The sequence below is a fragment of the Emydura macquarii genome, unplaced genomic scaffold (assembly GCF_026122565.2).
Source record: "Emydura macquarii macquarii isolate MOO-44397 ecotype Brisbane River unplaced genomic scaffold, CSIRO-AGI_Emac_v2 contig_212, whole genome shotgun sequence".
Lineage (NCBI taxonomy): Eukaryota > Metazoa > Chordata > Testudines > Chelidae > Emydura > Emydura macquarii.
Window position 1 is genome coordinate 159,562 of NW_027130349.1, and position 12,377 is coordinate 171,938.

The following is a 12,377-nucleotide window of genomic DNA, read 5'->3' on the forward strand; positions in this document are numbered from 1 at the left end:
TGAAAAGACAACAGGAGCATTTAGTAAGTGTATATATTTACGTGGAATATGTATGCAGAGTTGAGGTGCCAGCAGCCGAGTGAGACATTGAATCCATATTTATAAAAGCATTTGATCAGACTGAGGGAGGCATTTGAAATGCAAAGTGAACAGAGGTGAGAGTTTAAAAAAATCGAGATAGTCGACTTCATTCTTAGAAGGGTGCATGTAAAGAGGCCACCACTCCAATGTGTTAGAATTTGGATGGAAGAAAGGTCAGCAGCAGCTTGGTCAAATTGGAGGTACCCAGTTTGTTGAACAGAATATAGAATTACCTGACTATATAGCAGAAGTGGTTTAAAGTAAATACACCAGTCTGTGGAAAGAGGACCAGAGAGAATAATACAGAAATATGCATCCTTTCAAAGGAAGGATGTACCAACTTCTAGTTGCCTTCTCAGATTTCAGTGCATTTGAGCCTGCTTTAGCCCAAAGTTAGGAAAAGTTACCCAAAGAATGCTGTACTCACGAACATTCAATGACGGGGATGAAAGAAGGTTTATCTTTTAATGTAAGCATGTTCATATGCTGTTGTACAGCCCATCTGGTACAACCTTCTATTTCTATTTCTCTCTTTCTTGGGGGACTTGCACATGGATGGGATAATTTACATGTGGAGGGGAGTCGGGAACTTAATGGTACTATTCCCCTCCAAACTCAGTGAAGGGCACTTGTCCTCTTCCCCAGTATCCAGACTCCAGTGTCTAACTGTCATCATGGTAAAATGGAAAATCCAGGCTGCTTGATAAATCATAAGCAGATTTTAAAAAATCAAGTCTGTCTTTGTTTTATATATTTTCTTCATGTCCAAAGCAAATGTCAGACATCTCTCAACGGCACATTTCCATCTGCAATGAGTAGAAGCCTTAAGCCTACCAATTTCAGATACTTTATTGGTTTTAGCACAGTACACAGACTTTATCCAAGATGGTGCTTTATTTTTCATTCTTAACAGACTATAGCAGGATGGTTAAGATGAAAGATAACCGTAGAAGAGTAATTGTGCTGTTGAAGCATCCAGCTGACTTCAAACACCAATCTCTATATCATTGGTTTGTATGTCGCAGATTTTCAGTGTTTTGGAAAAACTCCTTTCTGTTAAATGAAGAAAATGCATCTTATAACTAAGGGAAATGCCAAAATTGGAATGACTCTAAAAACACAAAACATTTTCAGGAAGAACATTAAACAGTATAATTGGAGTAAGTGAAACTCTGAGTGTTTGATGCAGATCAAGACAATGTAAGATACAGAAATTTTAGGGGAAAGTGACTCTTTGTCAGTGTGCTCTTGGAAGATTGTACTGCACTATTGCTGTGCTCTACATTTACAGGGTACTCTTGTGCCTTGCTATGGATGTTGAGATTAGCCCGTTCTTCATCCTTGCTGTATTTCAAGGTTTCATCTTGATCAGATTGCAGTAAAGAGTTTTCACAGTTTAGGACTACATCTGGCAAATCCCTGCCTGAAGAAGGCTTCTAGAGACTCTGTTTTACTTAAGACTCAATGTCGACCTGATTCGGTCATTCTTTTTTTAAAACAATTTTAACTTGCTCTCTTCTTTAACTGCCTAGGGCATTATTATTTTAACATATTATGCACAAAATATTTATTTTACTTGCAAAATGAATGGCCATTGGGCAGAGATGCTTGTCTTCCTGTGTAGTAATCCAGATGTTTTAAGATAAGATTTAATACAAATTGTAGAAAATGCAGTAGCAGATGAGATGTTTTACGTTTGGGGATGAGGATAGAGGAGATCAGTACAATTACCAGTTGGAAATCAGGTTTACACACAGCAAGAGACTTGTGTGTGTGTGTGTGTGTGTGTGTGTGTGTGTGTGTGTGTGTGTGTGTGTGTGTGTGTGTGTGTGTGTGTGTGTGTGTGTGTGTGTGTGTGTAATATATAATCCTGTCTTCACTGAAGTCAGTGACAAAATCTCCATTACCTTCAGTGAGGTGAGGATTTCACCCATCATGACTAAATGCGTTTTCCTTCACTTTTTAGGTTAACTGTAATTGTTGCTTTACATGGAGATGAGTTGGAATCAAATAGCTTTCACTGTGGGTATCTGAAAAACATTGTCTTGTAGACAATAGAATTGTGTCTACCTTCTGTGGAGACCATATACACAGATTGTTCATTGGGCATGTAATAAAGAAAGTCTGTGTGTGTATACACGTGTACATACACAGCCTACCACAGCAAGCCTCCCAGCCTGGGTGGACAAACTCAGGCTTGTGCTAGTGCATTACAAATAGCTGCACAGACAGCACTTTGAAATTGCAGTTCAGACTCTGAAGCGCACCCCACTCCCTGAGCCAGCTCTCGAGCTCTGAAGCCTGAGCCAGAACTTCAAAGTGCTGTCCACACAGCTATTTGTAGAGTGTTTGCATGAGTCTGTCGACCCATGGAAGGCTTACTGCCATGGGCTGTGTAGGCTTACTGATACAGGTTATATCGGCAACCATCATTAGATGTAGGGATAGGATTTAGATAACAATACTGTTGATAGTGGAGGAAAGGAAGCACTTCAAATGAAGAGATTATAACTTTGCCATCTTGTTGAGTAAGTTACAGGCTTTTTTCTTTTTCTTTTAATATCGAGTCAGAGTGTTCAGGACATCATCTTCTTTCCCTGACATTTGTTCAGCTCCTGTTTATTTAAGTTCACTTTTCTTAATGTAACTATCTCACCTACTCAGCACACAATTATTTTGGGAAAAAGCCTGGTTTAGAAAATATCTGAATCTTTTAACCAAAGAGACAATACTTACGTTTTCTAAAGTCCAAGCTTCTTTATTTCTTTTCATTTTTTGATGGTATTTCTTCCTCATGCAATATGTGCTTATAATAGTGACAAGTAGCATAACGACAAATACAGCAATTGTCGAAGAAACAGCAATTATAATATTTTCTGAAGTTGAACCTCTCTTCTCACACTTTTCTCCCATATACCACCAATCATCACCTGCTGGACATCTGTAAAATAAGAGCAACACCTATGCAACATCTAATAAAAATTAAAGGAAGATACAGTTCTGTAAACTGTAGATTCATTATTAGTATACACTAAACCTTCATGATGCAATATAACTCTCAATTAAAGTTGTTTTATGGGGTGTTCCCCCCCGTATATAAACATTACTTGAGTTGCCACATTACCGCTGTTTCCTTTACTATTCGGAGCAGCTTCCTTCCTGTTCCAGAGGGAGCCACTCTAATTGAAAGCCTTCTGGGGAAAGTCTAAAGGCCAGACTAGTTGATCATTCTATTTACTTTTGCAGTTGACTTGGTTGTATATGGCCCTATAAAAAGCCCCCATTCACCTGGCAGGTCACCACCTAGGAGCAAAATTCAGTCTCCTTGGACCTGTCCCTGCTCCTGCTTCTGTTTAGTTCTTTCCTCCTTCCCCCTCTTCCCCTTGAACTGATGGCATTCATGGTAATACAAAATTAATTTTTTACTCCTGGAAACTGGTGCTACTACCAGCAGAGCTGTTATTCAGTTTGCCGGTATTAGCGTTAATTCATTGTACTGACCTGCTACAACTCTGCCCCCCTGTCATGCTCATCTCCTCTCTGCTGCACTTCTGCCTCCTTCACCTAATCACTTCAAAAAAGTGTGTGGATGGGAGCAGAGGATTATCAACCAAAATAACTCAACCCTGTAAGCCAGATGCCTAATACTACACTTAAAGTTCAGAGCAACTCCATTAGCATGCTCTAGCAACCCTCTTCTTCCTGGACCCTCGCCTCTTTCTCATTCTCAGTTAATCTCATGTATCAATTTTTAAACTGTAAGACAACCAGGTCTGACCAAATAATGTTTGGCACAGGAGCTGGAGATGGGGAGGCAAAGACAGCTTCACCCCTGTAGTATCCCTATTCAGGGGCTGGCCTAACTGAAGGTGCTCCAGTCATATCACCTTTCCTTATCCAGACCTCCTCATCCAGTAGCTGGGAGGGATGTTGGTGTAGGTCTGCAAACTGAGGATCTTCCTTATGCTGGGGCAACTCTGTGTGACCCCTTTTCCCCTCCCCTCCGAAAAAAAAATTGGTAAGACTCAGACAGAGCTGGACCATCCCACCAAAAAGTAGAAATTGTCTTCTGTTCTAAAGAACCACTCCCTCCTCTTTAGCCATGGCTGCTATTATCTCCAGGAAATATAAATTCCGGCACCTGGCGCAGGTGCTCCTTAGGTCTTCACTGAAAAATATGACTGTACATTTACAATACTACTGAGTTTCCAATTGCCCCTTTCCTTCTAATCCATAAGATTGGCAGCCCTGTAGTCTGCAGTTTGTGGCTGTCTGGCCCCTTTAAACTCCCTGTCTAATAAATTATGGCCACAGTCCTAGGAAAGGATCCACTTGCACAGAACTATAAGCTCACATGCAGTGCATTGGCTTCAATGAGAATTAGCATGATCAGAGCTTAAATTAAAAGCTTGATGCACTTGGCCTTCAGAATTGTGCCTCACACACTTACAAGGTGTACATGCTCTGGCATGACATTGTTGCATTGCTAACTAACTGAAAGAATGAGGATACTGAGATCTGGAACAATGTTAACCAATCGGATTGTATATGTAAATTAATACATCTTGGTTAGCTATAATAAATTCCATAGATGCTGCTATTCACTTTCTTGAAGGCAAATAACTATTTTAGCCATCAAACTTCATGTCCCCTTTAGTTTCGAAGGCAAACTGTTACGCTTTTGAAATTCAGAGCCATCATCGGGATTATCTGATATTTCTGCAGAAACTGTTCAGAATGCATGTAACAATACATGTACTGACTTCTTGTTTCAAAAATATCAAGATGTACTTTCCCTTGAGAATAAATTTCATTTCTGCTTAATTTCTATTAATATCTAACTCTCAGATTAGGATGATGTGAATATTTAATTATTACATCAAAAAATCCATTAAAAATAAATATAGGTTAAAAACAGAATACTTCAAAATAGTAAAAGGCTGAGGCAGGGAAAAACCGTGTTGACCAAACTGATCACAAATTTAGTCTCCTGGATGTGTGGTGTTGGAAATTCCTTTAATTTACTAAAATCTGCCAATCTCAGTTACTTGAGGGTAACAAGTTTAGTTTATTTTCTTAAATGATACACTCTACTACAAGTTTTTTCTGATCATAAAATTAATCTTGAGATTGAATTAAGTCAGTTACCTGCACACTGATTTTTCATCTACAACAATGCAGATGCCACCATTTGCACAGATATCATTTTCACAGAAATGTGGAGTTGCTGTCCCTGTTGTGGGGATGGTGGTTGTAAAGTTTGGTTGAGTTGATGTCAGATGTGAGATATCTAAAGGAAAAAAAGAGCATGAGGTTTTCACTCCCTAATATATTTTTAAATAGACCAGCTGTAAGAATTTTCCATTATCCTGTTTTTTAAAACTCTCTGATTTCTGTAAATGGACACAACATTTCCCTAAATTAAAAAGAGAATACATAACATACAAAATTTTGGACTACTAATGAATTCTAAAAGTAAACAGCAATAATATACCGGCTGTGACATATCTTAAGCAAGTTTCATCTGGTATAAATAAATAACTGGTACGTTCACCTTTCAGCAACATGAAATTCCTATGCTATGTTTTTGCAATTTATATTCAGAAACAGACAGCAGACCAGAAGTTCTCTAGCTAAGAAATTTTGTAAGGAAGAGCATCACATATTGCATAGGTATATTTTTAACCCACTAATGAGCTAGGTAAATGATTATACAGTGAATATAGCTATCCATACATTTAGTCAAGCACATAATTAACTTTAAACACATGAGAAAGTCCACTGGCTCCCAGGACTACTCAGGCATAAAATTAATCATGTGCATTATATGTTTGTAGAAGAGGGATCTTATGTGGTACTAAAAAATCATACTGTATGCTTACTGCATTAGAAAGAGGAACCTTATATCGCTACCATCAATGCTTACCCACCTTCCATTGTTAGAAGAATGTAAACACCATCTTCTTTGATGAAGTTGAGGCCTCTAAGCCTTTGATGAGTTAGAAATCCACTAGTTCCATATCCAGGCCCTCTCATGAACTGAGTCCCATTAGTGAAAATAGCTGGCGATCCAACTTTGTTTGGTCTGTCCCAAAAATAAGATGAGGAATCTGGAGGGGAGAAAAATATTTTGTGTGTGTGTGTGTGTCCTGAATATGGAAACAGGAAGTTATTCAAAACTCAGCTAAGGAGGACCGATGGTGTTATTGCTCGTAGGATTATATAAATAACTGGCTCTCTCCCCTCCACACTTCCTGACCATGAGAATCTACTCAAGTGAGATGTGTGTCTCAGAAGGTTATCTCAAGAAAGTCTTCTGGTGGCTTGTTAAATAGATTTTTATCTTGGGCTGGGAGAAGAGGAACTTGAAGTCGATTCTGTGTGTTGTCCGAAAAAACTGTTGTAGAAAATTTTGGGGAATAAAATTGGAAGAAAAATTCGTAACACAGGATTAGTTTTAAAATGCACTAATTTGGTGATTCTCAAAGTGAAGCATTTGCTGGTTCTGTGGAGAACTAGCTGGTCACAAGCTGCTGGCTCCTTCTCCAGATGTGCCAGCTTGACATTGCAAAGCAGAGACCGAACACCTGGGAAAGTAGAGAAGGAGCCAGCCTAGCTGCGTGCACAATGGGCTTCTGATACTTAGAAGGAGAAGAATAAAGAGCTGCCCTCAGGGATTAGAGGTGCCAGCAGGATATGAATGACCAAGTGAAAAGAGAAGGAAAGTGGGCTGCAAGTGCACAGGTGCAGAGAACCAAGTGGGCTGAGCAGTATGCCCAGGTGTGAAGCATAGAAGGGAAATAAGTGGCAGGGACCAGAATGCACAGGGCAAGAAATGTCCCTTAACAGGAAATCTTGGGTAGCGTTGTTTAAATTTATTAAAAGAGGAACCCATCCAGTCATTCTAGAGTATTTATATCACATACTTTCCACTTCCATTTGTAGGAGGTGAAATGTGTGTGTGAATCACAGAATGTTTGTACTTAAAAAAATATATTGTGACTTTTAGACAATGTTTAATGCCGTCTAGTGTTGCTAAAGTCTGGGAATCCACACAGCTAGCTGTAAGTTTCCATGCAAAGCAAGAACTTAAAGATTGTGAGAGAGGTAGCTCTCTTTTATGGCAAAATCCTTTTATACTAATATATAGCAAGTGTCTCAGACCTATATCCAATGTACATTAAAATAAAATCCTATAATTTACTACCCCATAGAAATTCTTACATCCTTTTTTTTTCGGTCTTTTCTTTTCACTGAGTTTTCTCCTTTAAAAATTACTATGAGCTGTCACCATTCCTTCTCCGCCCTCTCATCCCCTTCAGCTTCAGGCTCTTGAATTTGAATGATTAGTGCTTTGTCCACTTGAAGATTAGGTTTGACACCAATTCTTCATTCATCCTGGGGTCTGGTTAATGACAGCACTCTTATCTTGCATAAAAATATGCCTATCTAATAGCTGGTCACCTCTGCATTTCTACTTTCAAGAGGGCTGGAAAGCCATCTTCTCAAAGGCAGATGTAACGGAAAGGCTGTTGCATGGATCAGATGAAAGGAATCTTCAGAGTGGATGTCCTTCCTGCCCTTCCTGCTGCCGTCTTTATATATATACATACATATACACACATATACAATTCCCCGATGTTACTGCTTCCTGCCATTGTATCAAATTCCCTGCTGATCTAAATAGGTGAAACTCCATTGAAGATAATGGAGCTGCACCTACTTGTACCAGGAGAGAATATGACTCGTCTTTTTGTTCTGTTCTTACTAACAGCAAGACAATATGTTGTGTAAACAAGACAGTGTAATCATCGGTTTTTAACTAACCTGTTAACATAGATGGATCTGTTGTTATACTTCTTTGATTTGACATGCGTTGACGAATATCAGGATTTTGATCCAACAGCACCATAGTAGCTTGTTGCCATGCACAAGGCCACTGCAGATGATCATCATTTACCCCAGAGACCAAGTGCAAATATATTGCTAAGTTAAACGGGTTCATGCTGGTACCATTCACATACAAGCCAACCTGAAAAGCATACCCTTTACTAGAGTAAAAATGTGGGCTGTATATTCTTCCCCCATTCCCCGCAGGGCTCGTATTGAGGAGATGTGTGAAATTTCTTATATGCCAGACATGTTGGGGACACTGCATTTCTGAAAGGTTAATATCATCAATAGAGAGGCCTCCATTTGATGAGCCAGTTCCTTTTACGCCTTCAAATATAACCCTGAATTTTCTTGAGACCTTCAAAGAAACATGGTAAAGCTGCCAATAATCCAGAGGTGAACCTGAAAAAGAATTGTTGGGCTTTCAAAGATGACAAACAGAGCAGTCAAATACTGTACTGTATTCAGGAACTCTTACAACATTATACAAAAATGTATTAATTTCACTAGATACATAAGGGGAAAAAGTTTATCAAAAGTTTTGCATTGAAAACTAACTGATTTATTAAACAAAGGAAATATTATATGTATTTAGTGAATTGAATTGATTATTTCCTATCACCATGTTCTCCAGGATTTTAGAACTGGCAGATTTCATCCTCTCACACCTACTTTCTTGGTTTCCAACTGGTTTCTTAACTTTGAATTAACTAATCATTGAACTGAACTAGTTGAATAAACTGAAAAGCAGAAAATATTCTCTGCATCTGCAGAAGAGGCTACTGCTCTCAAAAAGTTGGTTTAGCATGTCAACAAACTCTTGTTCCAGATGCTTAGCCACTGACTTCCACCAGTTCAATGGTTTGACTTCTTTTTAAAACTTGGCAACAAATGTGTACTGCTTACTGTTATTTTTTTGTATCTAGTTTAAATGATTAATAGATTATAATAAGTTCAGGCTTTATCATAGCTTGTCAATTTCAAATTTAATTTTAAATAGGTTTATTAAAAAAAACCACCCTGTACTTACTTTAATTTTTAGAAAAATCTGATTTGAATAAAAAAATGTTTTTAAAATCATTGATTTATCCACCCTGCACATACAGACTCCAACCAAATATCCATGGGACGGATTTCAAGAAATAGACTGAAGTAGAGAGAGTGTAAACTTAGTGTCAGGATAGGTTTAGTGAGATTTGAGGGTTCCCTTTAAATTAACCTAAGGTATACATAGACCCTGAGAAGTCCTGATACCTGTTTGTATGAGAGGAACAGGGATGTACAGGGATGACAAAAGCATCAGAGCAACTGGCAGGTTGCAATAAAGCATGCAGCAAGAAAGAGTTAGAGGACTTGATATTTGCTACAGCGGCGACCTCTTGTAAGCAACAGGTCTAATTAGGCTTAGGCTATGTCTAAACTATGGAGATTATACCCACATAGCCATGTCATCATAACTATGATGACATAACCCTGCAGTGTAGTCGCAACCCACTTCAATGTTTTTTTTTCCATCAGTGTAGGAACACAATCTCCCCAAATGATTGGTAGCTACTATTTTTTCCGTAACCTAGCTGCGTCTACATTGGAGTGGGAGCAGGCTAGGTCAGCATTGCTATGTCAGTACGTGTGTGATGTTTTTCACACCTCTGGTGAAAAGTGTAGATCAAGCCTTAGTTGTAAAGGGGAACAGGCTTACAGAGAATATTTATTACTGCTCAGTGTAAAAGAGTGAGCATATGAATAACTGGGTACTATATGTATAATTATTGTGCATTTGCCTTTTCTAACAAGATCTGCCCTGACTTATTAACAATGGCAAAAGATCGTGGGCCTGATCCAAAACCCGAGAATCAATTAAAAAACTTCTGTTGATTTCAATGCATTTTAGATTAGCCTTTATATGGGAAATACACGATTGCTGACTGGTCCTGTAAACCTGGAGATTGGTGGAGGTTTTCTCAGTTTTAAAATTTATTATATTTTCAAAATGGACAGAGTGAAGAAACAGGAAAGAAACTTACATAAAGTAAATTTTTCAAAAGTGCCAAAGTGACTTTGAAGCCTAAGTCCTGTTATTTAGCTGAGGTTAGTCCTGCTCTGAGCAGGGGGTTGGACTAGATGACCTCCTGAGGTCCCTTCCAACTCTATGATTCCCAATAGGATTTAGGTGGCTAAATCCATTTAAACCTATTTACAGTTGACTGCCCACAGAATATATCGTGCTACATGTCAACTACAAATTATATGTTATTTACATGCTTCTGCAAAGTCAGTCCAAATAATGTTAACTAAATGTTTGGAAATATTTTTTTCCAACCTGATAAGATCCTTCAGACCAGGGCAACAGGCTACTATTTTAAATTCACTCTGACTTTTCCACTTTTGTAGTATTAATATCTTAACTATTAACATTAATTTGCTCTGCAATGTCTTATGTTGCCAAAGACACTTCTACCTGCAATTTTTGATCAACTAACATGAATGCCTGAAAATCATTAGCTATGTTAGGTGAGAGAACCATAGTGATGATATAAGTGCAAGTTGGTTGCAGTAACTGACTGTTATTGGAAAATGACTGATTGAGGTTGCATCAAGTATTCGCCTCAGCTTTTAGAATCATTGCAATAGCAAAAGAAAAGGATGCAAATAATGAAACTAAAGGAGGACAGGAGTTAAAAGATGAACAATGATTAAGGAAAAATGCCACTTCACTATACTGTGATTTTTCCTCCCAGTAGTCTGTTAAGCATACTGAATATATATTGAACAAAAATGCACACATTTAAAAAAACAACTTTATTTCATACCTTGTATCATTTCAACGAGTCTTACAGTACTACTGGAGCTGTCTAAAGCATACTCCCTGACTAAGATGTTCAGCTGATCACTTTCACTACCACTGTTGTAATAATAGAATTGTAAGCACTGAAATCCTCTTTTGGGATATAGAATTCGGCTCTCCAGAATAGCTGTGTTTCCCACGCTGCCAGCACTTGTATTGAAGTGCATGAAGTAACCATTACCTGTCAGGGGAAATGCAAAAGAAAGAGAAAGTACAGGTTTCCTGTTACATTTTTATTAATATTATTTAATGTTACATTGTGGTAATGCCTAGAACTCAGCTAGCTTGGGGCCCCATTGTCCTAGGCCCAGTACAGACATAGTAAATGACAATCCCTTCCACCAAGGGCTTATGGTCCCTGGGGATGGGGTGTTGGAGTAAAGAAAATGTGTCTCCTTTGCTAGCTGTTTTCCCCATTTGCCTGTCTCGCATGGGATCTTCTGGTCTAGCTAGAGTGACAAGATGTCCCGATTTTATAGGGACAGTCCCAATATTGGGGGCTATTTCTTATACAAGTGCCTACTGGACCCCACATCATGCTTTTTCACACTTGCTATCTGGTCACCCTAGGTCTAGCCATGTAGGGACATAGCACTGCAAAGGACCTCCTAGTCTCTGAGTCTAGTCCCCTGCTATCTCAGGCAACCCCGACATAGAATCCCATTCATAAACTATCAAGCTCCACCTTAAAACTAGTCAGGTTGTTTGCCCCACATATGCCTTTCCAGGTGGCCAATTATTTGCTTGTGTGCACTGCCTGGAGTGTTGTCTGAGGCTGTTGAATCAAAACTCATGATGTTTGTTTTGGTAGGCTCAAAACAATTGGTTTGTATTCCCAATGAACTGTTTGTCCAGCCCTAATAATATTCCCAAATCCCAACCCTTTCCAAAATTACTAGTGAGGAGTTAATCACAAACAAGAATTTATGGTTATAGCAGAAATATTTTTCATATAGCTGAACTACCATGGGTTGTAAATCCTTTTTTTTTAAGCTAGATAAAACATCTTGTCTAGTCCTCGTGTTTTATTATTATACCAAAGTCCAGAAAGCAGAGGAAAGAGACTAGAACTTTCAACTTTCATAAGTATCTACAGAAAAAACTGCATGCATCCCTGATAATTTTATGCTGTGTGGTTAAAAATTCATCCTCAGATACACTCTGAACAAGATCAAAGTCAACAATTATGCCATTGCAGAAAACATTTCCAAAAGAGATCAGAATAATTCCTGGAAATTACCTTTGTAGTCTCCCATATGGGTATGATCAGTATGTGGTCCAGCAGATACCTGAGACACATGCTGCCAGTCACCATTATCTTCCTTACTTTGAATCATGCCACACACGTTTTCAAGTTCAAAACTGCATGTGTCCATAAAGCTTAGTGAAGAGGCTGCAAGATACAAAAGGAAGTAAGTGGTACATCTTAATGCTAGTCTTCCAAAACTGGTGTCAGAGAGAATACTAAGACATTAGGCTCCTATGGAATTCTATGCATCCACCAATCCCATAAAAGCCAATAGGAGTTGCATGTTCAGCACCTCACATGACTGGGCCT

General features: G+C 38.6%; 1 protein-coding gene across 1 annotated transcript in view; it reads right to left on the bottom strand.

Moving 5' to 3' along the window:
- Positions 1-1,066: 1,066 nt before the first annotated feature.
- MEP1B (meprin A subunit beta) overlaps positions 1,067-12,377 on the bottom strand; it is a 32,144-nt gene continuing 20,833 nt past the window's right edge. The window contains exons 9-15 of the mRNA XM_067545984.1: positions 12,060-12,212; positions 10,785-11,000; positions 7,909-8,376; positions 6,012-6,191; positions 5,230-5,371; positions 2,818-3,022; positions 1,067-1,192 (exon numbers count right to left, since the gene is read on the bottom strand). Of these exons, the coding sequence (XP_067402085.1) occupies positions 1,067-1,192; positions 2,818-3,022; positions 5,230-5,371; positions 6,012-6,191; positions 7,909-8,376; positions 10,785-11,000; positions 12,060-12,212 (1,490 nt within the window). The remainder of the gene's footprint in view (positions 1,193-2,817; positions 3,023-5,229; positions 5,372-6,011; positions 6,192-7,908; positions 8,377-10,784; positions 11,001-12,059; positions 12,213-12,377) is intronic.